The 26,572-nt window shown below is 42.2% G+C and overlaps 1 protein-coding gene across 1 annotated transcript in view; it reads left to right on the top strand.

Moving 5' to 3' along the window:
* ubac2 (UBA domain containing 2) overlaps positions 1-26,572 on the top strand; it is a 202,054-nt gene that overhangs the window by 86,659 nt on the left and 88,823 nt on the right. Inside the window, exons 5-6 of the mRNA XM_033023082.1 lie at positions 18,116-18,239; positions 21,923-21,970. Coding sequence (XP_032878973.1) covers positions 18,116-18,239; positions 21,923-21,970 — 172 coding nt within the window. The remainder of the gene's footprint in view (positions 1-18,115; positions 18,240-21,922; positions 21,971-26,572) is intronic.

Consider the following 26,572-nt stretch of genomic DNA (forward strand, 5'->3'; position numbering starts at 1 on the left):
TAAACCAAAGATCTTGGAGAAAACCCACACAGATCACGGGGCGAACGTGCAAACTCCATACAAACAGCACTCGAACTCAGGTTCGAACCCGGGACCCCGGCGCTGCATTCACTGTAAGGCAGCAAATCTACCGTTGCGCCACCGTGACCGCCCGTGTGTGATTAGCGATAAATGTAGTAACTTAGTTACATCAATTTAATCTGCTTACAATTCATGTATTTAAATAAATAATTTCTTATTTTCTTTTTTAAAACGTTCATCTGAATATTTTAACTCCACATTAATATTGCATGAGGGCTATTCCCCTGACTATTTTCCCTTCCAATTTCTAAATTTCTGACCCCAACCAGCCTAATCCCACCCTCTCTTTTCAAATACACTATTCCAAGTCTCTATCTTTTCCGAATATCCACCTCCATGCCATTCTCATTGCAATCAACCAGTGATCACAGTTTAACGCTGCTTGAGAGGTTTTGTAGGATGGAATGAAGTTGGCTCTGGTTAATTCTCTTCCGTTATTTTTAAGAGACCCCGTTAAAATTTAGGATCTCACTGCTTGGAGAGCAGGAGAGAAGTAAATCACATATTGTAGTACCCTGTAGGTTGATTGAGCTTTTCACCTACAACCCTGTATTTTTATTATTGAAATATGTTCATCGATAGTATAAACCATGTTTCATTTTGGGGAAGGAATTACATGATTGCTAAAATATTGCTTTTAACACTTCTAGATTATCTGGTCCTCATTTGTCTCAATTTGTAAATTTTAAAGCCTTTTCAGAAATACTTTGACAATTTACAAAATGTGTGCATTCAAAGGTATTTTTAGGAAATTAAAACTGTCAGCGCTCTTGAGGAAAATTGTTCCTCAATTCTCACATACTTTACCCAGTACAAACTCGTAAAAGCACTGTACACAAAAATATTGTTCATATTTAACAAATATTACATAATATACCATTTTAATAGAAATATATCACAATATATCAAAATGATCTATTACAAGATTAAATGTAGTGATTAATTCTGAAAATTATATCAACACTGCAACAAATTTCTCAAATTCTGAGTGCTGGTACTTACGTACTGTAATTTCTCTCAGTAGCTGGACCAAACTGCTGATCTTGTGATGTTGTACCTGGTTTCAAATTACATTCACTGAACAAATCTGCTATATATCAGATAAATGTAGTTATGATGCATTAGCTTTTTAAAATACGAGCTGAACCTTGAATAGCTTATCTGTTTCCTGTGGTTTGTTCCGACAATGTGCTCAACTCATGTCCATCTCGTTCTGAGAAGTGAAACCTTTAGCAGTTCTTACTCACTACACGTGTATCTCTACAAACTTTCTGATACACCCACATTGGTTGGGTTATCCCACGATGACCCTCCCCTCAAGCTTCGACTCAAAGCTTTTTACCTGACAGTACAAAGTGAGGATGGTGCAGAGATGGCAGAACAAAATCTGGTTTGTTCATGAACAATTTGGAAGAACTAAGGAGAAGGTGATAGCACATAGAACAACACTACACAGGAACCTGCCCATCAGCTCAAGATACCATGCGAATAAAAATAACACAACACACGATAGAATTTAACATGAACATCCTCCCACAGCGGAATCAATGTTTCCCACTGTGAGGGAAGGCAATAAAGTTCAGTCATCTTCCTCATTGTTCACCCGTGGTCGGGGCCTTTGAGCCCTCCGCAGTCGCCGTTACGGCGGCCCGATGTTCAGGCCCTGTCGCCGGGATGATCGGAACTCCGAGGTCGGAACGAAAGAACATTCTCAGCGGCTTGGAGTTTCCGAATCGGCCACTTCTTACCGGAGACCGCGACTCCCGAAGTCTACAGGCCGAGCTGGGCGGAGATTCAAAGGAATCCCACGACTCCTCGATGTTAAAGCTCTGCAACCACAGCTTCACGATGTCAAAGCAGCAGGCCCAACGCGCCGGAACTTCAACATGGCGATCCCCGGGAAGGCATTGCCCACTTCGTGATGGTAAATCAGTGCTGCGCCGCTGCTGAAGCTCTGGTCGGTCTCCGGCAGGAACGGTCGCGCAAATCCAGATGGTAGGCTGCGAGGGGAGGGGCGAAAACGCGACTCGGAGAATAGTCGCATCCTCGACCAGGAAGTGACTGAGAAACGGTTTCGCCCTTACCCTCCCCACCTCTCCCATATAAAAAGACTAAGAAACCTCCAAAAAAATACTTTTAAACAAACTAAAAATAACAAAAAGACAAAAAAACAGACAGACTGTAGGCAATTAATTTAAACAGACAGACTGTACAGAAAATGCACTGCAAATGGTTGTTTGGGGGGGGGTTTGGGTTGAAGTGAAAATGCACTGCAAATGGTTGTTTGGCTAAACTTGACAACTTCCAGTTTGCACTATATTGATTTTAGGTAAAACGCTACCACTTATGGCTGTGATTTTTGCCCATCTTACTCAGTCCCCCTCAGCTGATCAGGTGCAGAGGATTTTTCCCAGCAATGAAAAATAAAAGTGTTATTAGTGTTTAAAAAATGTTGAGAATCTCTCTCCTGTCAATCACGCCATGAAGGCCACACCTTTTCTGGTGGAAGGGGGAGGGGCTATAAAACCCAAAAGTGTGGGTGTGGCTCAGTCATTGTATGGTGGGGAGGGAGAGGTCACACAAATGGTATGAAACTGCATTTGAATTTGGTGGCCTTGCACCCTCCTTGAATGGTATGAAACTGCACTTGAATTTGGTGGCCTTGCACCCTGCTCGAAGAGGTAAGAAACTGCACTTGAATTTGGTGGCCTTGCACCCTGCTTGAAATGGTAGGAAAAGGGATTTGAATTTGGTGGCCTTGCACTCTGCTTGAAATGGAATTTCAAGGAATACCCGTGAGTCAACTGCCAGCCCACCAGCCATGAGTGAGCTGCCAGCACATCAGGCTTGAGGGACTGAATCCATTTGGCCCACACTGTCCATATTAGCCCTCTGGAGACCAGTAGTCCCTGCAGCCAACAACACCCATACCAGCTCTCCAGAATGCCCCCCCACCCCCCCACCCCTCACTGGCCACCAATATTGGAATTGGTGGAGAGGTGGAATATTGCGTCGGGGGACCAGCCCTCCCGTGTGAACATGGGACCCAATGGGTCCCACTTAGTCTAGTATATATATATATATCTATATATATATATCTAAGAATAAATGAATGAGACAGCATTTTAAGTTCTTAACCAGAGTTGGAGAGGTTGAATGCCATTGCACCAGCGGTCTCCTTTTGGATTGTTTTAAAAAAAAAAAAAATTTGTAAGATCTGGACACTATATTTACACTAACCTATCTGTTGGAAAATCGCAGTGGGTTTAACAGCATCTGATCGACCCACTGAATTCTTACAGCAGATTGTTTGTTGCTCTATATTCCAGCATCTGCATTATCTTGTGTCTTCATTGTAATTGTAACTGTAATTGTAATTGATTTTATTAGCCAAGTATGAAAACAAAACAAGTATGTAAATCATACGAGGAATTTGATCTGCCACTGTCAAGAGTCAAGTCAATAGTGTTTAGTTGTCATAGGTACAGACAATGGAACAATTAAACTCTTATTGAATTCTTGGAATTCTCTTAGTTGGGTGTATGAGTAACGTGTTTTTGTGTAATGGGTAATGAATGTTCAAATGTAACAATGTTAAAGATGACACCTCCACAATATTCTCAACGCAGGTGCCCCACAAGGTTGTATCCTCAGTCACCTACTATACTCCCTATACAGGCACAACTGTGCGGCCGATTTTGGCTCTAACTCCATCTACAAGTTTGCAAATGACACCACTGTGGTGGGCTGGATCATGAACAATGACAACACAGAGTACAGGAAGGAGATAGAAAACTTAGTAACTTAGTAACAAGAACCTCTCCCTCGTTGCCAGCAAGATAAAGGAGCTAGCAACTTCAGGAAGCATGGTGGATTACATGCCCCAATCAGCACCAAAGAGGTAATGTTTCTGAACTTCAAGTTCCTTGGCGATAATATCACCAACAATCTTTTATGAACCAACCACATTGAAGTGACAACCAAGAAGGCCCACAAGGCCTCTACTTGGTTTGGGAACAGTTCTGCCCAAACCGCAAGAAATTGCAAAGAGTCGTGTATGGAGCCCAGTTCATCACACGGATGACTCCATCTACACTTCACGCTGCATCGGAAGAAGTAGCCAACATAATCAAAGCCTTTTCCCATCACAATCATTCCTCCTTCTTCCTGCTCCTGTTGGGTAGACGATACAAAGCTTGAAAGTGTGCACAGGAGCAGTTTCTACCCCTCTGAGCGATCCTTCTCTAAACTAGGGTACTGTCTGAATCATCGCTACCCCATTGCGAACATTGGACGAATGCTGAGAAATATATTGTGCCATCTGTATCTTGCCCTTTGTTCTACCTATTGCACTTGAGTTTGTACTTAATTGTATTTATGTATCTGATTTCATTACATAGCATGCAAAACAAAGCTTCACGCTACATTGATACACATGATAATAAATAAACCTAAACCTAAATTCTAAACTCACCAATAAATTCCATTGGTGTGAATTGATAGAAAGAAGTGCAAATCATCTGTCAACCTGTGACAGTTCGTAGTTCAGTTGCTAACTTTTCCTCATGTTGAAAATTCAGCGGCAGCCAGAAAGACGCTACGACTCTTTGGGCGACTGAGGAGACTATTCACGACCATACAGGTGACACCCTGGCGACATGTCGCGGGTTGAAGCCTGTATGGTCATGAGTAGTTGCCCACAGAGTCGTACCTTGTTCGGGTCGCCGCTGGATTTTCAACAAAGTTGCGTAAGTGGGACAGGCCCATTAGGCACATAGACCAATAGACGATCAGTCTGAAGAAGGGTTTCGACCCGAAAGGTTGCCTATTTCCTTTGATCCATGGATGCTGCCTCACCCGCTGAGTTTCTCCAGCATTTTTGTCGACCACTGCATGGAGTTCAGTTCTTCATGTTATACGACGGGTACAAAGACAGCAGTAAAGATACGGAGAAAGGTATGGAGAACTGACTGTCAGGAAAGATTGAATGCAGCGAGGCTGTTTTCTCTGATAGGGAGGAACAGGGGTGAGCAGATAGAAATCTTTAAATTTATAAAAACGGTTTGAAAGGATAGTAGAAGGGATTATTCTATTTATAAGGTACTACAAACTAGGGGCCATAAAAATAACACGAATACCTACAATTCAAGCAGGAAAATGCATGAGTAACTTGATTACGCAGATAATTGTGAAATGTGGAATTTACCACCCTGGGGATGATTGAGACAGTTAGTAGAGACAGGGGCAGATAAAATCAATACACAATGGAAAGATATGCAAATAAAGTGAGATTAAGAGATCTATAATTAGCTTAACAATCTCTGCATTTATGTAAGAAGCTTTCTTATTTTCCTGCCAGTTTTTTCCACATTGTGTTCAGTTCAGTTCAGTTTTATTTGTCATATGTAGGGTCAACGGGACAATGAAATGTGTTTGACAAGACAACGGGTCACCTCAGCAATGATATTACAAGGATAAAATTAAGGTAAAAAAAAGATCAGATAAAAGTAACATTGGTAGGTAAAAGACAATAATAAATAAAATAATCAACATATATGATGTGTTTATGAGTTCAGTGGCCTGATGGTAAAAACTGTTCTTAAGTCTGGTGATACATGCAGCCATGCTCCTGTATCGTCTGCCTGACGGTAACAAGGAGAACAGTCTGCGTGCTGGGTGGCTGTGGTCCTTGATGATGCTGTGTGCCTTCTGCAGGCATCGCCTGTGAAAAATGTCTTGAATGGCCGGGAGACAGTTGCCAATGATGTGCTGTGCCGCCTTCACCACTCTCTGTAGTGATTTGCGGCTGTGGGCAGAACAGTTCCCGTACCAGACTGTGATGCAGCCCGTCAGCAGACTCTCGATGGTGCAACTGTAGAAGTTTGTGAGGATGCTGGCGTTCATGCCAAACTTCCTCAATCTTCTCAGGAAAAAGAGCCGCTGGCGGGCTTTCTTTGTTATTGTGTCCGTGTGCAGTGTCCAAGAGATGACCTCAGTGATGTGCACATCGAGGAACTTGAAGCTGCTGACCCTTTCAACCTCAGCATCACCGATGTGGATGGGAAGGTGACCACTCCCCTGCTGTCTCCTGTAGTCCACGATCATCTCTTTAGTTTTGCTGACATTGAGAGAGAGGTTATTTTCCTGGCACCAGCTGTTTAGTGCCCTTACCTCCTCTCTATAGGTCGTCTCATTATTGTCTGTGATGAGGCCCAGGATGGTCGTGTCGTCAGCAAACTTTAAGATGATGTTGGATCTGTGCTTAGCAGTACAGTCGTGCGTGAACAGGGAGTACAGGAGAGGACTGAGCACACAGCCCTGTGGTGCGCCTGTGTTGAGGATCAGTGAGGAAGAGGTGTGGCTGCCAATTCTCACCACCTGGGGCCTGCCCGTCAGGAAGTCGATAATCCAGCCGCAGTGCTCTATTTCCCAGATCCCTGATATCTGATATCCCCTTATATCCTCCTAATAGTCTCTTAAAAAGTTATTTTCCCACCTACCTTTGTTCAATCAGTATCTTTACCAAGCATACCTTCAGTGCCTTTATACAAGCCATTTATATACATTTCACTACCTCCACCCTTCTTGACCAGCTTCAGCTTTTCGCTACTGACAAGCTGATCCAAGTCTTTACTACATAGGGATCTGGTTTCCCTTTCATGCTGTAATGAAGAGTTGCTCTGTCCACTGGCCACATGCTTTAATCAAAGTTTAATTCAAAGTGTCTTGACTTGTTCCTTAAAACACTCACACATCTGGATCCCAATCCACATCTGCAATACCCATCCTTCAAATTGACCAAACTAAATTCAAATTCCTCATTTAATCAAAGATAGCATAGTTTTGTTCAGAGAAGCTTCTGTCTAACAAATTTGACAGTGTGTATTGATGAGGGCGGTAGATGGAGTGTATGCAGATACATTTAAATGTATGCAGCTACATTTCAATAAGGCCTTTGAGGTCCCAAATGGCAAACTGGTCCAAGAGGTTCGAGCCGATGGAATCCAGGGCAAAATTGATCCAATACAGGCTTGAGAATGTAGAGAATGATGTTTGACGGTTGTTTTTTTGTGATTGGGTCTCACAGAACTCACATCGGGGGAGGACGAGAATTTCAAAGTTTGCATACATTGAGGTGACTTCGAAGTGGAGCAGTAAAATTGAGACACAAGAGATTGCAGATGCTGAAATCCTGAGCATAAAACAAAGTTTCTGGAGTCTGAAGAAGGGTCCCAACCCAAAATATTGTCTGCCCATTCTCTCTGAAAGTACTGCCTGACATGCTGAGTTTGCAGTCTTGCCATACAAACCTGGTGATGTTGTTGATGGTGAGGAGAATATTCTTGAATTACAAGTTGATATCAGACGATAGAGATGAGTTGATAAAATGAGTAGGGCAAAGGCAGATGGAATTTAATCCTGTTAAGTCTGATATGATGCATTTTTGGGAGGGCTAGTAAGACTAGAACATGCACAATGAGGGCCCGAGGGAATGTTGAGAAACTGAGAAGTGACCTTGGTGATCCTTCAAGTATCTCTAAGGTTGGCAACAAAAGTTGATAAGGTGGCTAAAGAAGCATATAGGCTACTTTCTTTCATTAGACAGGGCACAGAAAGTAAGAGAAGCCATATGATACAGTTTTAGTAAACATTGGTTGGGGTACAGCTGGAGTACTATGTTCATTTCTGATCACCACACTGTTGGAAACATGGAATTGCATTGAAAAGCTGATTGTGTGTGATTGATTGGGCTACATGTATTGCAATTTCTAGCTGAGGGGCTATCTGAGTTGTACAAAATTATGTGGAAGCCTCAATAGTATAGATGGTAAGACACTTTGTCCATAGTAGAAATGTTTCAAACCGGAGAGCATTTATTTAAAATGAGAGTTAGCAGGTTTAGAGGGGATTTGAGGAAGAATTGTTTTTTACCCAAAGAGTCAATTGGAATCTGAAACACATATTCCATAAATGGGTGGTGGAAGCAGGGGATCTCAACACATTTAATATGTAGCTAGACAATTAATTGATTTATAAGGCCTTGAACATAGCATAAATGGGTACTTGATGGCAGTTACGATGTGATGGGCTGAAGGACCCGTTTCTATGCTGTCTGACATAGGTTTATTGTATGAGGGGCAGGATTTCATACGAACCTGAAGGGCAGTTTTTCACTGAGAGGGTTGTGGGTGTATGGAATAAGCTGCCATAGGAGGTAGTTGAGGCAGGTACTATGATGGTATTTAAAAGCCACTTGCATAGGTACCTGAATAGGATAGGTTTGGAGGGATATGGCTAAGCACAGGCAAATTAGACTAACTTAGATGGGGCATCTTGGTCGGCAAGGAAGAGCTGGGCTGAAGGACTTTCCTCCATGTTGTATGATCCAAAGAGATTGGATTTGAAGTGTGAAGAGGTCAAGTAGAGGCAGAGTTTATAGTTCTCTATTCGTCATTCTTTTCTTGCTTTTACTATGTTTTCAAAAGACAAAAAGGCTTGTAAAAATATGATTCTATACTTGTGTTTTGAATTGTATGGCTGTGGTAGCAAAATGGTTTTCATTCATTTTGATAGTTGATAAAAAAGAAACACATCAACATTTGTATCAGAACTAATGAACAGAAAGACGCAGACTTGAGTATAAAAATGCACAGAGAATTCTTGCCACAAGAATGGCCGATTATCTGATTGATCCCGTGTTAAGACGCAGCATGAGTGGCACTAATGGTTACGTTCCTACTGTACAGAATAAGCACGACACCTATACGAAACCTCTACCACGTAATTCTAAAAAATCCACTTCCCTGACAGACTTCATTACTCATGATTTATGGGCACAAACAACTCAGAGGTTTTGCCCCTTTATGATATTTCTAACCACCAATACTATCAACAAAAATGAGACCATACAGTTATTTGTAGATGAAACTCAAAACAGAAAATGGTGGAAATACCCAGACTGATACCTGGGATGGCAGGACTTTCATATGAGGAAAGACTGGATAGACTCGGCTTGTACACGTTGGAATTCAGAAGACTGAGGGAGGATCTTATAGAAACTTACAAAATTCTTAAGGGGTTGGACAGGCTAGATGCAGGAAGATTATTCCCGATGTTGGGGAAGCCCAGAACTAGGGGTCACAGTTTAAGGATAAGAGGGAAGACTTTTAGGACCGAGATGAGGAAATCATTTTTTACACAGAGAGTGGTGAATCTGTGGAATTCTCTGCCACAGAAGGTAGTTGAGGCCAGTTCATTGGCTATATTTAAGAGGGAGTTAGATGTGGCCCTTGTGGCTAAAGGGATCAGGGGGTATGGAGAGAAGGCAGGGATGGGATACTGAGTTGGATGATCAGCCATGATCATATCAAATGGCGGTGCAGGCTCGAAGGGCCGAATGGCCTACTCCTGCACCTATTTTCTATGTTTCTATGTTTCTATGTCTACTCCGTAATTCAATCATGGCGGATCTATCTCTCCCTCCTAACCCCATTTTCCTGCCTTCTCCCCATAACCTCCGACACCTGTACTAATCAATAATTAATCTATCTCTGCCTTAAAAATATCCATTGACGGCCTCCCTAGCCTTCTGTGGCAAAGAATTCCACAGATTCACCACCCTTTGACTAAAGAAATTTCTCCTCATCTTCCTAAAAGAACGTTGTCTAATTCTGAGGCTATGACCTCGCGTCCTAGACTCTCCAACTAGTGGAAACATCCTCTCCACATCCACTCCATCCAAGCCTTTCACTATTCTTTATGTTTCAATGAGGTCCCCCCTCATTCTTCTAAACTCCAGCGAGTACAGGCCCGGTGCTGACAAACACTCATCATAGGTTAATCTACTCATTCCTGGGATCTTTCTTGTAAACCTCCCCTGTTTTCAAGAGAGTTAGATTTAGCTCTTAGGGCTAAGGGAATCAAGGGATATGGGAAAAAGCCGGAACTGGATACCGATTTTGGATGATCAGCCATGATCATATTGAATGGGCAGGTACACAAAATTGCTGGGGAAACTCAGCGGGTGCAGCAGCATCTATGGAGCGAAGGAAATAGGCGACGTTTCGGGCCGAAACCCTTCTTCAGACCCATATTGAATGGCTCGCTCGCTGAATTGCTGACTCGAAGGGCCGAATGGCCTACTCCTGCACCTATTTTCTATGTTTCTATGGACCCTCTCTAGAGCCAGCACATCCTTCCTCTGATATGGTGCCCAAAATTGCTCACATTGTTGTTTTTGTTGCAGAGTTTACTTATTGTCACGTGTACAGATGGTTATAATCGAGCTGTCCACAGTGTACAGATACAGGATAACGGGAATAACATTTAGTGTAAGATAAAGTCCAGTAAATTCCGATTAAAGATAGTCCAAGGGTGTCTGATTAGGTAGATGGAAGCACAGGACCCCCATAAAATGCTTTCTACAGCGCATCTATAGAAATTGGGGAGATTTGTTGGGGACATGCCGAAGTTCCTAAGACTGCTAAAGAAGTAGAGGCATTGGTGTGCTTTCTTCGCCATTGTTTTGATATGGCTGGTCCAGAACAAGTTGCTGGTGATATTTACTCCTTGGAACTTGAAGCTTTCAACCATCTCTATTTTGGCGCCGTCAACGTTGTCAGTGGGAATGTTTGTCACCTTTCCTCACTGATTGTGGTCTGTTGGTCTGGAAGTCAAGGATCCAGCTGCAGAAATGAGTGCTGACTTCAAGTCCCATGAGTTTGAGGATGAGCTTGGATGGGATAATGGTATTAAAAGCAGAGCTGCAGTCTATTAATACAAGTCTGAAGTAGGTGTCTATGTTATCTAGGCTAGTGTTCCTGGCCCTACACTACCAGGAATGAGTGTAGGGCCAGGGAGATGGCATCAGCCATGGATTTGTTGTGGTGGTTGGCGAAATGCAGTGGGTCAAAGTTGCTTCAAAGTCATGAACAGCACATGTTAATTCATGGCATTGTATGTCCAGAAATCAGGATGAGATAAGAACAGTGCCTTGAGAAAGGCACGATACTTTGACAATACAATACAGTTTTATTCGTCATATTGCACATAAAGTGCAAGTGAAATGAATTTGCCAGCAGCGGTACAATGAAAAAGAATACACATCTACGACATACCTATGATTCCCACTTCATTCAAATTGTGGAGGGTGATATTTCAATTGGAATGCACATGAGATGAGTTGGAGCCCGAGACATTTGCTCTGGTGTAGAAAGGAACTGCAGATGCTGGTTTAAATCAAAGATAGGCACAAATGGCTGGAGTAACTCAGTGGGTTGACAGCATCTCTGGAGAAAAGGAATAGGCGACGTTTCGAGTTGGAACCCTTCTTCAGACTCTGAGTCTGTGGAAGCGTTCAGACCTGAAACGTCACCTACTCCAGCTTGACCTTTCTTCAGACCCTTCTTCTTGAAGAAAGAACTCGTCCTGAAAAATCGCCTCTTCTTTTACTGCACTTTTTGTGTCTATCTTACATTTGCGCTGGTAGTGCGTTTTGGTCGGTACACAAAAATGCTGGAGAAACTCAGCGGGTGCAGCAGCATCTATGGAGCGAAGGAGATAGGGTAAGCGTTTCAGGCCGAAACCCTTCTTCAGACTCATCTCCTTCGCTCCATAGATGCTGCTGCACCCGCTGAGTTTCTCCAGCATTTTTGTGTACCTTCGATTTTCCAGCATCTGCAGTTCCTTCTTGAACACAACAGAGTTTTGGTCAATGCTTTAAAGAAGACAGAAAGAGAAACAGAAATCATTGAAGATGAAGAAAGCAAAAGGGGCAGATAGAAATCCTACTGGAGGAAAGAGCAGATCTGCTTCAAAGTTGGCCTTCTTAGAAGCACAGTGGCAGTGAGCTAAACAATCAAAATATATCAGAAAAACTGCAGATGCTAGAAATCTGACATCAAAATAGAATATACTCTAATGTTTTTCATTAGAGCTGGTTCTGAAGAAATGTGTCGGAAGGAACTGCAGATGCTGGTTTAAACCGAAGATAGACACAAAATGCTGGAGTAACTCAGCGAGGCAGGCAGCATCTCTGAAAAGATGGAATGGGTGACATTTCAGGTCGAGGCCCTTCTTCAGACTGAAAGTCACGGGAAAGGGAAACGAGAGATATAGGCAATGATGCAGAGAGATATAGAACAAATTGTAAATCTATTGTAAATGAATGAAAGATATGCAAAAAAGTAACGATGATAAAGGAAACATGCCATTGTTGGCTGTTTGCTAGGTGAGAACGAAAAGCTGGTGGTAAAGAATGACCATCGACCTGAAACATCAACTCTTTCCGCAGATGTTTCTCTTTCCACAGAAGTCATTAGACTTGCTGGATGTATCCAACATTTTCAGGTTTTATTTCATGTATAAGTTTGGATTGTCTAGCCAGACCGTATCTCCGTCACTGACATTTAATAATCAGAAGTACTTCAAATCACCCAAGTCTTAAAGCATGGAAACAGTAATTTTATCCCATCAGTTTGTCCACGTGTTTGTTATCTGTATAAAAACTGGCAACGTTTCTGCAAAACATAAATGATAAAATGATTTATCAATTTTGCAACGTTGACCACAGGATATCAACGTTCACCTCAGGATATCAGAGACCTTTACAGACTATGAGGTCGCTTTGAAGTGCAGTAAATGTTGTAGAAATCATGACAGCCAAATAGCCTTGTGATAATGATCACATAATTTATTTTATGGGTGTTGATGGAGAAAATATTCAGAAAGACAAAAAGTTCAAGAGACACAAGAGACTGCTAATGCTGAAATCTTGAGCTGCAGGAGTTCATTGAGTCTGGCGGCATCTGTGGAGAGAAATGGACAGAGACATGGACAGACTTCTGACCGACATCCACTACAAACCCACTGACTTCCATGGCTATCTGGATAACACTTCTTCCCACCCTGCTTCCTGTAAGGACTCCATCCCCTACTCCCAATTCCTCCGTCTACGCCGCATCTGCTCCCAGGATGAGGCGTTCCACACCAGGGCATCTGAAATGTCCTCATTCTTCAGGGAACGGGGGTTCCCCTCCTCCACCATAGATGAGGCTCGCACCAGGGTCTCTTCCATACCCTGCAACACTGCTCTCTCTCCCCATCCCCGCACTCGCAACAAGGGCAGAGTCCCCCTAGTCCTCACCTTTCACCCCACCAGCCGTCACATACAACAAATAATTCTCCATCATTTTCACCACCTCCAACGTGACCCCACCACTCGCCACATCTTCCCATCTCCCCCAATGTCTGCCTTCCGCAAAGACCGCTCCCTCCGCAACTCCCTTGTAAATTCTTCCCTTCCCTCCCGTACCACCCCCTCCCCGGGCACTTTCCGTTGCAACCGCAAGAAATGCAACACCTGTCCCTTTACCTCCTCCCTCGACTCCATTCAAGGACCCAAGCAGTCGTTCCAGGTGCGACAGAGGTTTACCTGTATCTCCTCCAACCTCATCTACTGCATCCGCTGCTCTAGATGTCAGCTGATCTACATCGGTGAGACTAAGCGGAGGTTGGGCGATCGTTTCGCCGAACACCTCCGCTCGGTCCGCAAGAACCTACCTGACCTCCCGGTGGCTCAGCACTTCAACTCCCCCTCCCATTCCCCGTCCGACCTCTCTGTCGTGGGTCTCCTCCATGGCCAGAGTGAGCAACACCGGAAATTGGAGGAACAGCACCTCATACCTTGGGGAGTCTGCATCCTGCGGGCATGAACATTGAATTCTCCCAATTTTGTTAGCCCTTGCTGTCTCCTCCCCTTCCCTCAGCCCTCGGGCTGTCTCCTCCCATTCTTCAGCCCTCGGGCTCCTCCTCCTTTTTCCTTCCTTCTCCCCGCCACCCCCTATCAGTCTGAAGAAGGGTTTCGGCCCGAAACGTTGCCTATTTCCTTCGCTCCATAGACGGTGAGTTTCTCCAGTATTTTTGTGGATCTTCGATTTTCCAGCATCTGCAGTTCCTTCTTGAACAGATACATTTTGGGTCAGGTCCTTAATACAGGCTCCTTTAAATCAGTTACATTGTTCTCTTCAAATAGTACTATATGTTTTTTTGTTTACCTGGGAGAACATTCAGGACTTCAGTTTAACATTTTGACCATAAGATGACACTTCTGACATTGAATCTCTGAAATATTATACACTGGAGTATTGGCCAGGGCTTCATGCCCAAATCTCTGAAATGAAATTTAAGCCTGGGACCATCTGACTCAGATGTAAGAGTATGATCCACTGAAAGAAGGCAAAGATGATTTTCATTTTAATGCTAATGGACTCCGGATTATATTCATACCATCATCTGGTAGTTAGCAATGCTAAATGTTATTGAAGGAACCAATTTTTCGACCTTGTGCTTGTGTTCTACGTGTCTATTTTAATCATAAATTACTAGTAATTGAATTATAGGAAGTAAATGGCATTTCCCCACCCACTTTGTTAAAATTTGACTCTCTCCTTCAACACCACATGTATTTCCTATAGTTTTAGTCTATTGTGTTACTCATTTCTTCTTCTACGTCTGAGTTGTGGTAGGCCATTGTGGTAAATAAAATATGATCATTACAAGGGATACGTAGTCCTGTGTTCTTTGGAGAATTCCACCCTTAAAAAAAACATTTCTGTTGCACCATATGTAATATTAGTATATCCCAAGTGCTTTTTTAAGTGCAAAATCTGTGTTAATTTTAGCTAAGGAATATTTGTATTATCACTGTATACTTTTCCCTCTCCTTTTGCTTACACGTGTATTTATCTATTTACTCACCTATTATTTTTATTATTCTCTGCCAGGCCCTCTCCAATCCTTCCTTCCTTGTCTTATTGTCCTGATTTCCAGGATCCAAGCACTATCCCGAAACAGCACCCACCATTAACAAAATCAACGTATTAATCCATTACTCTAGCTTTCTCACTCATGGTCTCTCTTAACAAACCTCATTTCCTTACAGTGACAAGGTCCATTTCCACCTGCACAGCAGCAACCAGCTCCAGCCCTCCTCAATCCATTTGCAGTTGAAACCAACATTACAGTCAGTTCCAGCCCTCAATTCATTAAACCTGAAACCGACATTTTTATATACATTTTTACATCGCGGACTTGTTTATTCGACTGCACGCTTCGCTGCTTCCCTCATTCTGATGTCTTAGCATATGAGATCCTTCAAAACTGATGACAATGCCTTAACCATACCACTCACCCGGCATGCCTTTTCTTGATGACTTGCATTGGCTCTGGTTAAATTGTGCATCACTTTCAACATTCCTATACTTGATCTCGTAACATTTCCATTGTCTTGTTCTATGTATCTTTATAACCTCATAACTCCTCGTGATATGGAAACTCATCCAATTAAGACCTCTTACTGCTTTCCGATTTCCAATGCACCTTATTGCTGCCCACTGTAAGCCTAGAACTCTGGAATTCTCTTCTTACACCACTCCATCTCTTTATTCTTTCCCCCTTTCAAATACTGCTTAAAAAACAATCTCCAGAGGAACTTTGCTGATGTTCCAAATATGTGGTTCGCATCAGTTATTTTTATTTGACGATGCTTTTGTAACTCCCTATACATCAATGCTGTTTAAGGTCTGGCCATTAACTGTAGACTTTCCCCTACATTTGACCTTCCAAAGTGCAACACCTCACATTGCCTGAATTAAACACAGTCCACCATTTCTCTGCATATTTCTCAAACTGATCTATATCCTGCTTTATCCTTTTACAACCTTCTTAATTGTGGGTGACACGTGTTTTCTTGCACAGACAATGTACAACTAGCAAATTAATCATTTAGTCTGAAACAATAATCATGATCAGAATACAGCACCATAAAAATAAATACAATTCAGAAGTACTATGGCCGATTGCTTTGTTTGTGATAACTATGACAAGATAGATCTTATACCCTTGACATTGAATTTTATAAGAATAAAGAAGCAGCCAGTCTGCCCAATTGATCCAGATTTCTTTGCTCCACATGAGCTTCTTCACTAGTACTGACATTGTTTAACCCAATCACCATCTCTTTATATTCCATTCTCTCTCATGTGCTTATCCTGCTTTCTTTTCAATTCATTTTCAATCTTCCCACACAATACAATAATATATTCTATTCATAGAATCATACAGGACAGAAACAGGCCTTTTGGCCCACCATATCCACACTGACCTTCAAGCAACCACTTACACTGATTTTATACTCATCCCATTTTATTATCCGCACATTCCAATCAAATCTCCACACATTCAACCACTCACCTACGCACTAGGAGCAATTTACTGCAATCAATGAATCTACCAACCACACATCTTAGGGATGCGGCAGGGAACTGGAGCACCAGGAAGAATCCAATGCAAGGTCACAGTGCAAACTCAACACAGGCAGCCTGGAGGTCATGATTAAACTGGGTTGCTATAGCTGTGCGGCAGTAGAGCCTCTATTCTCTATAAATGTCTTAAAAATCGGAAAAACCATGGCAGATTATAACCTGCCTGATTTTCAATTTAGTGAAGCCAATAGAAGACAAAGCTGATGGATTCTATCGGGGATATAGTATGCCCCTGTCATCTAAATGGAAAACTGGTGTATTGGGAAAGCATAGAAACATAGAAAGTAGGTACAGGAGGAGGCCATTCGGCCCTTCGAGCCAGCACCGCCATTCATTGTGATCCTGGCTGATCGTCCCCTATCAATAACCCGTGCCTGCCTTCTCCCCATATCCCTTGACTCCACTAGCTCCTAGAGCCCTATCTAACTCTCTCTTAAATCCATCCAGTGACTTGGCCTCCACTGCCCTCTGTGGCAGGGAATTCCATAAATTCACAACCCTCTGGGTGAAAAAGTTTTTTCTCACCTCAGTCTTAAATGGCCTCCCCTTTATTCTAAGACTGTGGCCCCTGGTTCTGGACTCACCCAACATTGGGAATATTTTTCCTGCATCTAGCTTGTCCAGTCCTTTTATAATTTTATATGTTTCTATCAGAAACCCCCTCATCCTTCTAAACTCCAGTGAATACAAGCCTAGACTTTTCAATCTTTCCTCATATGACAGTCCCGCCAACCCAGGGATCAATCTCGTGAACCTACGCTGCACTGCCTCAATCACAAGGATGTCCTTCCTCAAATTAGTAGACCAAAACTGTACACAATACTCCAGATGTGGTCTCACCAGAGCCCTATACAACTGCAGAAGAACCTCTATAACTCCAATACTGAAATCCTCTTGTTATGAAGGCCAACATTCCATTAGCTTTCTTCACTGCCTGCTGTACCTGCACGCCAATTTTCAGTGACTGGTGTACAAGGACGCCCAGGTCTCGCTGCACCTCCGCCTTACCTAACCTAACCCCATTGAGATAATAATCTGCCCCCCTGGTTTTTGCAGCCAAAGTGGATAACCTCACATTTATCTATATTATATTGCATCTGCCATGCATCTTCCCACTCACTCAACCTGTCCAGGTCACCCTGCAACCTCCTAACATCCTCTTCACAGTTCACACTGCCACTCAGCTTTGTGTCATCCGCAAACTTGCTAGTGTTGCTCCTAATTCCCTCTTCCAAATCATTAATATATATGGTAAACAGTTGCGGCCCCAACACCGAGCCTTGCGGCACTCCACTCGCCACTGCCTGCCATTCTGAAAAGGACCCGTTCACTCCTACTCTTTGCTTCCGATCTGCCAACCAAAGCAGTTTGTAAAGATAGATACAAAATGCTGGAGTAACTCAGCAGGTCAGGGAGCATCTATGGATAAAAATAATATGTGATGTTTCGTGAACCTCACCTATTCTCTTTCTCCATAGATGCTACCTGACGAGCTGAGTTACTCCAGCATTTTGCATCTATTTTTGGTAGAAACTAGCATTTGCAGTTCCTTCCTACACATGTTTGCATTTATATGGATATCTGTCAGCCTTTGTCAAGAAGGTATCTGATAAACAAAAAAATTGAAACCACAGAGAAAATTATGCAAATTTCCAAAATATGCCAACCTCTAACCTCCAGACATTTATCATATTTTTCTTCTGTCTTTCCAGCCTAGGTCCTGTTTTTGGATTGTTTGTGCCTTTCTACTACTCCATTCCAAGTATTCAAGTGACTCAAATCCTGGGCAGATTTTCCATAACAAACAAAACCCTTGTCTATATTGTGGGTCTGCAGGTATGTATATGATCGAACCTGATATCTAATTAACTCAGGGCAACTAGCATTGAGCTGCTGATGGGAAAGTCCAATTGATGATCATCAATAGAAATCTCTTCAACTAAAGGTGTTTTATGGGGGTACAAACTGAACATGGTTTCAGCGGCATGGACGATTGATTGGACGAAATTTCAAGTCAGTTTATTGAAATAAATCTGGAATAAAATGCTAGCTTGTGCAATGGATACCATGCAACCTTGGAATACCCAAGTGGTTCAGTCCTGTTCCTCGGGGGGAAAAAAAGTCTGCCGTCATTACCCAGTTCAACCTACATGTGGTCCCGGACCCAGAACATTATGATGAGCACCCTTTGAAATGGCCCATCAGCCGTTCAGTTTAAGGTTAATTTGTGACCAGCACTAAATACAGGTTTTGTCAAGGATACCCACTTCAGTGCAATCTAAATTATGATTATGCCTTGTAGTTGTGCTGATTTGGATGTCTGTTTGTATAAATTAGTATTATTGAGAATCAATCTTTTTTTGTTTTTCTTCCAGTTTTTCCTCAAATATATTTTTTTCTCCCTGTTCTCAACCACTGATCTTTCTATTGCAATACAATGCTCTGTGCATTTTCACCATGACATGCACACAGTGAAAGCTCTTTGATTGCCTTAAAGAAACAAGTGTTTAAAATCAGTCTGAAGAAGTGTCCCAACCTAAAACGCCATCAATCCATGTTCTCCAGAGGTGCTGACAGACCACTGAGTTACTCCAGCACTTTAATTTTTTTTTGTTAGTGTTTATCAAAAAATGCATGTGCCGGATGCGGACACCAAGTAGACGGATGTGGACACCACGTAAACAGCAAAAGAGAAGAGCTATATTTAACCATAAAGGTACACACCTTTTGTGGTGAAGATCATATCCCACCTATAAGCAAAACACAGTGTCGGCCATATGGTTACACTCTAAAAAATGACGGATTTTCAGGAGAGGATTGATATTAAAGACAAAGGATGTATAAATAGGCATGAAAGTGAGTTTTCTACTATAATATTGAGAAACACGCTTGGTAAACACCCATCCGGTTTCTTAACCTTTCATTAACTTCAATATCTCTGCAAAGGGAAAAAGAACGTCTTCAGTTTATATTGTCTTTTATTTTATTTTCAGGCAATTTGCTTCTCAAGAGTACATATCATCCAGAGTTGCTTTCAAAGACAGCTAGGTTGTGCACAACAAGCTCCCACTAGCAACATTATGATAATGTCCAGATAATCTGATTCAGTGATGTTGCTGAAGAATAAAACAATGACCAAGAACCAGAAATGAATGCCCCTGATCGTTCGTGAAATAGTACCATCGGATCATTTTCATTTAATGGAGAGCTCTGATTGTGCTTCAGTTTAAAGATAGCACCGTGGCAGTATTGCAGTCTCTAACTGCTGTACTGGAATGACCAGTATTTTTTGTGCACAAGTCACTGATGTGTGACTTGAATTCACTCACAACCTTCTGAATCAGATGAGCATACCACCAACTAAGGCAAACTGGTATCTGTCATTGAATGAAATACTCGAACAACACGTTGTGAAAATCCCACCCCGCCCCATGTGCAACCACCCCATGTACAACTTAGACCACTTCCTTCAGCATCACAGACTAGCGTTATTTCAGAGTTGTCATTCCTTCCTTCCCTCGAGAGCACATTTTTCCTCTGCTTAAAATTAAAGATGCTGGAAATCGGCAATAAAAGCAGAAAATGCTGGAAAAAACTCAGCAGGACAGGAGCATCTATGGAAGGACAAATTTAATGTTTCAAGTTGAAGACTCCTCAGAACAATGCTTTTCAGACATCTTCACTCAACTTCAAACTACTATTCTTTGAAGTTTCGGTTGTATAAAACTGCTGTCAGTGTACTAAATCATATCAAGTGCCTTCATTGCCATATTTTATAATTGGCACTGCTCCCAGGCTGGGAGCATCTTGATGTTATCTCCCCTCCCCCCCCCCCCCCCCCCCCCCCTCCCCCCCCCCCCCCCCCCCCCCCCTCCCCTACTTTCCAATCTATGACCTCACCCTTCCTTTATCTAGAACTCCTTCAGTTCCATGGTCTTTGGAGAGTTTGTGTTCTAGAATATTCAACTCAAAAGTCCAGTTTCCCCTTCTTTAACATGTTCTGTAAAACCTACCTATTTGCTCACCTCATTTCATTTTTCTTTTATGACCCATCCTCAAATTTTGTCTATTAGTATTATTGGGAAGTATTTTGACTCATTATATGATGTTCAATGTGAATATGTTTACATAGTTTTCATTGCTATGCTCAATCTCATAGTGATGACCTTCAACACACCATCCTGACTTATTATACTGTTTGTTTCTCTCTTAATGTGTTCCCCCTAAATACATTTGTGATATGGGCGGCATAATGGTGCAGTGCTAGTGATCCGGGTTCGATCCTGACCTTGTGTGCTACGTTCTCCAGTGACTGTGCGGGTTTCTTCCGGGGGACTCCTGTTTCCTCCCACACCGTAAAGATGTGCTGTTTACGGAATAATTGGCCTCTGTAAAATTTTCCAAGTGTGTAGGGAGTGGATGAGAAAGTTGGATAACATAGAACTAGTGTGATCGATGGTCAACAGGGACTCAGCTGTTCAAAATGCTGCATCATCTAAACTGAATTCACCTCAACCTTTCCTCTGGGAACGCATTGTGCATTCTCGCCACTCTCGAGGGAAAATTAACCCAGACTGGATTAAAACCTACAACCACCTACCCAGGGCAAAGCAGAACTACTTTAATCACTAGAACTCCAGTGGTTTAAGAAGCCATCTCACCGCCAGCTTCACAAGAGGCCATTGAAGAGGGCAATAAATGCGGGTCTTGTCAATTGCACTCGATCCCAAGAATAAGTTTACAAAATTATTAAATCTATAAGACACTGACACTTATTTGCATTAATCTCCCTTTGAAATTGTAGCTTTTCCAATTTATCATTCCAATCCAAGTACTTATACCAAATGGAGTTGTGCTTTAGCTTACTGACAGGGTACGTTTGCCCTGTGGACACTTGTCTTCACTCAGGGTGATTTTTTAGGTTGCTTAGCCCAGCTCAGGTTATTGTGTTCTCCATTCACTACCTGAATGTATGTTACAAACATTCCTGCTACGGTTTTAATTTGCCGAACTCACTCAAATTTGGTAGATAAATGGGAGCTCTTTCCTCTGGAAGATTGGTGACAGAAACAGAAAATAAACTGTTTTAAGTTTAGAGTCAGGCACTTTGTGATCTTAAGCAGAAGCTACAGGAATTCTGGAATGTTCTCTCTCCCTAAAACCTGTTGAGATTGAAATTTTAGGGCGAATATTGAAAAACCTTTGTGAAGCAAGAATTAAGGAAACAAGGGAGAGATTGAACAAGCAAATAGGCTATGATTTAATTAGGGAGCAAGCTGAGGTGATATTCATCTGCATGCCCTGAGTTCATATAATGAGCCAGATCTGAGTCAGGTAATGGTGATGTGACTGGTTGGCTGATGAATGAGTGATCACAGTTTAAATAGTAACAAAGTAAGCCTCTTTATCTCTTCTGCTATTTGACGGTTTTAACTCTTTTACTGTTCCTTAGCTTGAATATTCATGTCATGCTGATCTGATCTGTAGTTGCTCATTAATGGTCTTGCTTAACTTTGTAGCTTTTGACATCAAGTACCAATATATGGATCTTGGCGTTCAGCGGATTGGTAAGCACGCTTCCTGGTCTAAAGAAAAATGCATTTATTGTGGATGTCATTTTACATTTATTGTGACTGTTTTACAAGTTATATTGCAGACATAACATTAATTATGTCATTGCTGAATAATATCAGCTTTACAGAGAAATAGGCCATTGGATCTATGAGCCTCTTCTGAGCAAACATCAATCACTTTACAAGCATTTATTCAGCTTCCCCTCGAATATTATTTGCCTCAACTTTGTGGTGACAAGTTCCACATTCTTACCGTGCTTTGCGTAATGAAGTTTCTCCATATTTTTCTCTTACGTTTTTCTGCAACCTCCACATCCTTCTTGAAATTCAGTAACAGAACTGCACACAATACTTCAAATGAAGCCTAAAACCAACGTTTTGTACAGCTGTAACATGAGTTCCAAGATTTTATACTCAATACCTCAACCTACAAAAGTAAATATATGGAGTCTCTTCTTTACGACCCATTCTACTTGTGTTGCCACTTTCAGTGAGCTATAGACATGCATCACAAGATTCCTCTGTAAATCATTGCTCCACGAGGTCCTACCATTTACTGTATACTTTCTTCTCACATCTGACCTCCCAAAGTGCAAAACCTTACAGTTATCCCAGTTAAATTCCATTTACTATTTCTCCAACAATATTCCTAACTGATGCATATCCTGCCTTATCCTCTGATAACTTTCATCACTATCCATGCCGCCAATGTTTGTGTCATGTACAATCTTATCAGTCACTTACATTTTTGTCCAAATCACTTATTTATATCATGAACAACAGAGCTCCCACCGCTGATCCCTGCAGATTCCAATCTACCAAATGCCATGGATCCCATGTGCCTTAATTTTTTGGAGCAACATACAATAGAAACATAGAAGTAGGTGCAGGAGGAGGCCATTCGGCCCATTGAGCCAGCACCGTAATCATTGTGATCATGGCTGATCATCCACAATCAGTAACCGTGCCTGCCTTCTCCCCATACCCCTTGATTCCGCTAGCCACAAAGCTCGATCTAACTCTTTTTAATGCATCCAGTGAATTGGCCTCCACTGCCTTCTGTGGCAGGAAATTCCACAAATTCACAACTCTCTGGGTGAAAACATTTTTTCTCATCTCAGTTTTAAATGCCAATTCTTAGACTGTGGCCCCTGGTTCTGGACTCCTCCAACATTGAGAACATTTTTTCTGCATCTAGCTTGTCCAGTCCTTTTATAATTTTATATGTTTCTATAAGATATCCTCTCATCCTTCTAAACTCCAGTGAATACAAGCCTAGTCTTTCCAATCTTTCCTCCTATGACAATCCCGCCATCGTGAACCTCGTGAACCTGCGCTGCACTGCCTCAATAGCAAGGATGTCCTTCCTCAAATTAGGAGACCAAAACTGCACCCAATACTCCAGATATGGTCTCAGCAGGGCCCTGTACAGCTGCGGAAGGACATCTCTACTCCTTTATTCAAATACTCTCGTTATGAAGTCCAACATGTCATTAGCTTTCTTCATTGCCTGCTGTACCTGCATGTTTACTTTCAGAATCTGGTGTACAAGAACACCCAGGTCTCGTTGCACTTCCCCTTCTCTTAATCTGACACTATTCAGATAATAATCTGCCTTCCTGCTCTTGCCACCAAAGTGGATAACCTCACATTTATCCACATTATACTGCATCTGCAATGCATCTGCCCACTCATTCAACCTGTCCAAGTCACCTTGCAACCTCCTAACATCCCCTTCGCAGTTCACATTGCCACCCGGCTTTGTATCATCTGCAAATTTGCTAGTGTTACTTTTAATCCCATCGTCTAAATCATTAATATTTATTGTAAATAGTTGCGGCCCCAGCACCGAGCCTTGCGGCACTCCACTCGCCACTGCCTGCCATTCTGATAGGGACCCATTTATTCCTACTCTTTGTTTCCTGTCTGCCAACCAATTCTCTATCCAATGTCAATACCCTACTCCCAATACCCAGCGTACCGTTCTGTGACGCGGAGAGGCGCATACTGTACAGGCTGCTCCTGCACACTCTCCACTTCCTCGCCCTCGTCTTTCGTCCAGACACACCCTGGCGGTCCGTGTTACCACCTGACGAGGGGAGCGGTCCCCAGTGGAGGTCTATCTACAAGGGAGTCCTCCCCCTTTACATCGGGGACCTGGGGTGGAGAGTATTGCACAAAGCCGTGGCCTGTAATAGGTATTTGAGCCGGTTCACGGACTCTTCCCCTGCTTGTCATTTCTGCGGTGAGGAAGAGACCGTGTTCCATGTGTACATAGAGTGTGAGAGGTTGCAGCCACTGTTCGAATATCTGAAAGGGCTGCTCCTCAAGTTTTGGCTACATTTTAGTCCAACACTATTAATTTATGGGCACCCGGTGCAGAGGGGGGAAGGATGGGAGGGAGGAGTGGGTCTCCCTGTCGGTCTGCTCCTGGGCCTGGCCAAGATGGCCATTCGCGGGTCCAGGCAGCGGGCAGTCGATGGCCGCACACCGGTTGCCTGCCTGCCCCTTTTCCGGGGTTACGTCCGAGCTCGCGTGTCCCTAGAAAAGGAGCACGTGGTGTCCATGGGGACTGTGGAGGCCTTCTGTGCACGCTGGTCACCACAGGAGGTTGAATATATTATCGATAAGAATGTTAATATTTTAATTTGATAATTTTGTTTAAGTGTTAAGAGGGAACACGTGGTGTCCATGGGGACTTTGGAGGCTTTCCATGAATACTGGTCGCCGTTGAAGGTCGAGTGTTTTGTTGATAAACGGGACACTCGACCTTCAACGGCCATTCGTGGGTCCAGTTGACGTTGACGTTATTAATTTGACGATCATTTGTTTGTAAACTGTCAGCATAGGCAGTCTTTGATTGTGTTAATACTCTATGTTTATTTTTATTTTTTGAATAAAAGTAGTTTCATAATAATAAAAAAATAAAAAAATAAATAAATAAAATAAAATAAAATACCCTGTGCTCTAATTTTGCCCACTAATCTCTTGTGAGGGACCTTATCAAAGACTTTCTGAAAGGAAGGAACTTGTCAACTTCTTTACTGAAGTTCATGTAAACTACATCCATTGCCCTACCCTCATCAATCATCTTTGTCACTTCTAGTAAAAAGCTTAATCTTGTGTGTAAGACATGACCTCACCACACAAAGCAATGCTGACCATCTCTAATAAGTCCATGCTTTAGTGAATGTTGGTGAATCCTAACGCCAATGTTATTCCCCAACATTGATGTAGGGCTTATCAATTTATAATTTCCTGGTTTGTCCATATTGCCCTTCTTAACAGGAACAATTTTGAATAACTTGGGATAGATACCATATGGCCCCGGGGACCTATCAACCTTAATGCCCTTCAAAAGATCCAACACCTTCTCATTATCAACGTTATGAAGAAGGATTATTCAATTTAAATAAGAGGATAGAAGGCATGAAATTTCATTGACGTTTCACTGTGGGTTCTTTATTCAAGTCATGGAAGAGAATTTCAGCTTGTTCTTCAATAGAATAATGCTTATTAATAGCTTTAACAATATTGCTGGCTGAGCTCAGCACATTATCAAGAATCACTGTCAAATCTCGGCTGATTAGACCAATAATGAATTGTATTAAGTCCACCCACTGTGAAGCCTTTTTTGTTGCCATGATTATGTGTTTTGATACTGAATTTACATGACAATCTTGCCCAAATGAAAGCATTGAAATGGCAAGAACAGCAAGTAACTGGTAGGCAGCAGGTCAGAGGCAAAAATAAATGAGCTGTTCCCTTTCACGGGGGTTGCCAATGCTTGGCATTTCACTTTGGCTGAGGATGTATTCATCTGCATGCATCGGTGTCTTGAGTTTCTCAAGAACTGGGAGACATCACCAAAATCTTGCCCAATAATTATCACTCAGACACTAAGTTTTCATTTTTATGAAGCACTTCCAACATAATAAAATGCCCCAAGGAGTTTGACAAAAGTATTATCAACCAACATTTTGATATATGCCATAGGAAATAATCTCGGTAGAGATGACTAAAGAGTTGATCAGCAGTAGATTATAAAGAGAATCTTAAAGGAGGAACAAGGGAAAAAGGAAGGGAATTTTAGAGTTTCAAGTCTCGGATGTGGGAGTGGGAAGAGAAGCCAAAGTAGATGATTCTATAGCTGCAATGAAAGGATTCAAGTAAATAAACACTGCACAATTGGACAAAGGGAAAATGAGGGGATTGGAAACAAATCAATTATGTTGAACTCTAATGACCAGTTGAGAAGAATGAGGGAGGATAATATCCCACTTGTCAAGTTCACAAAGGAAAATACAGTTCATTACAAGGTTTAGTGTTTCCGGGAGTTTGTTGTGCAGATATTCCAGTTGCATTTCCAAAACAGCCGCAAGTGACTTCAGTTCGAAAGGCAAATATCAGCGTAGGTTTTGTTTACTTGTAAATGAGATTAAGGGGAAAACTAGGAAGGATGCAGATGCACAGTTAGTGGAAGGATGCAGAAAACTGTTAACACTGCAAGCAAGGAGTGTCATTAATCAGAGGACAAAGGTTTTAAGTCAGTTGGCAAAAGAAAATGAGAGGAAATTGGGATTTTTATGCAATGAG

Source organism: Amblyraja radiata, chromosome 6, assembly GCF_010909765.2.
Source record: "Amblyraja radiata isolate CabotCenter1 chromosome 6, sAmbRad1.1.pri, whole genome shotgun sequence".
Taxonomy (NCBI): Eukaryota; Metazoa; Chordata; class Chondrichthyes; order Rajiformes; family Rajidae; genus Amblyraja; species Amblyraja radiata.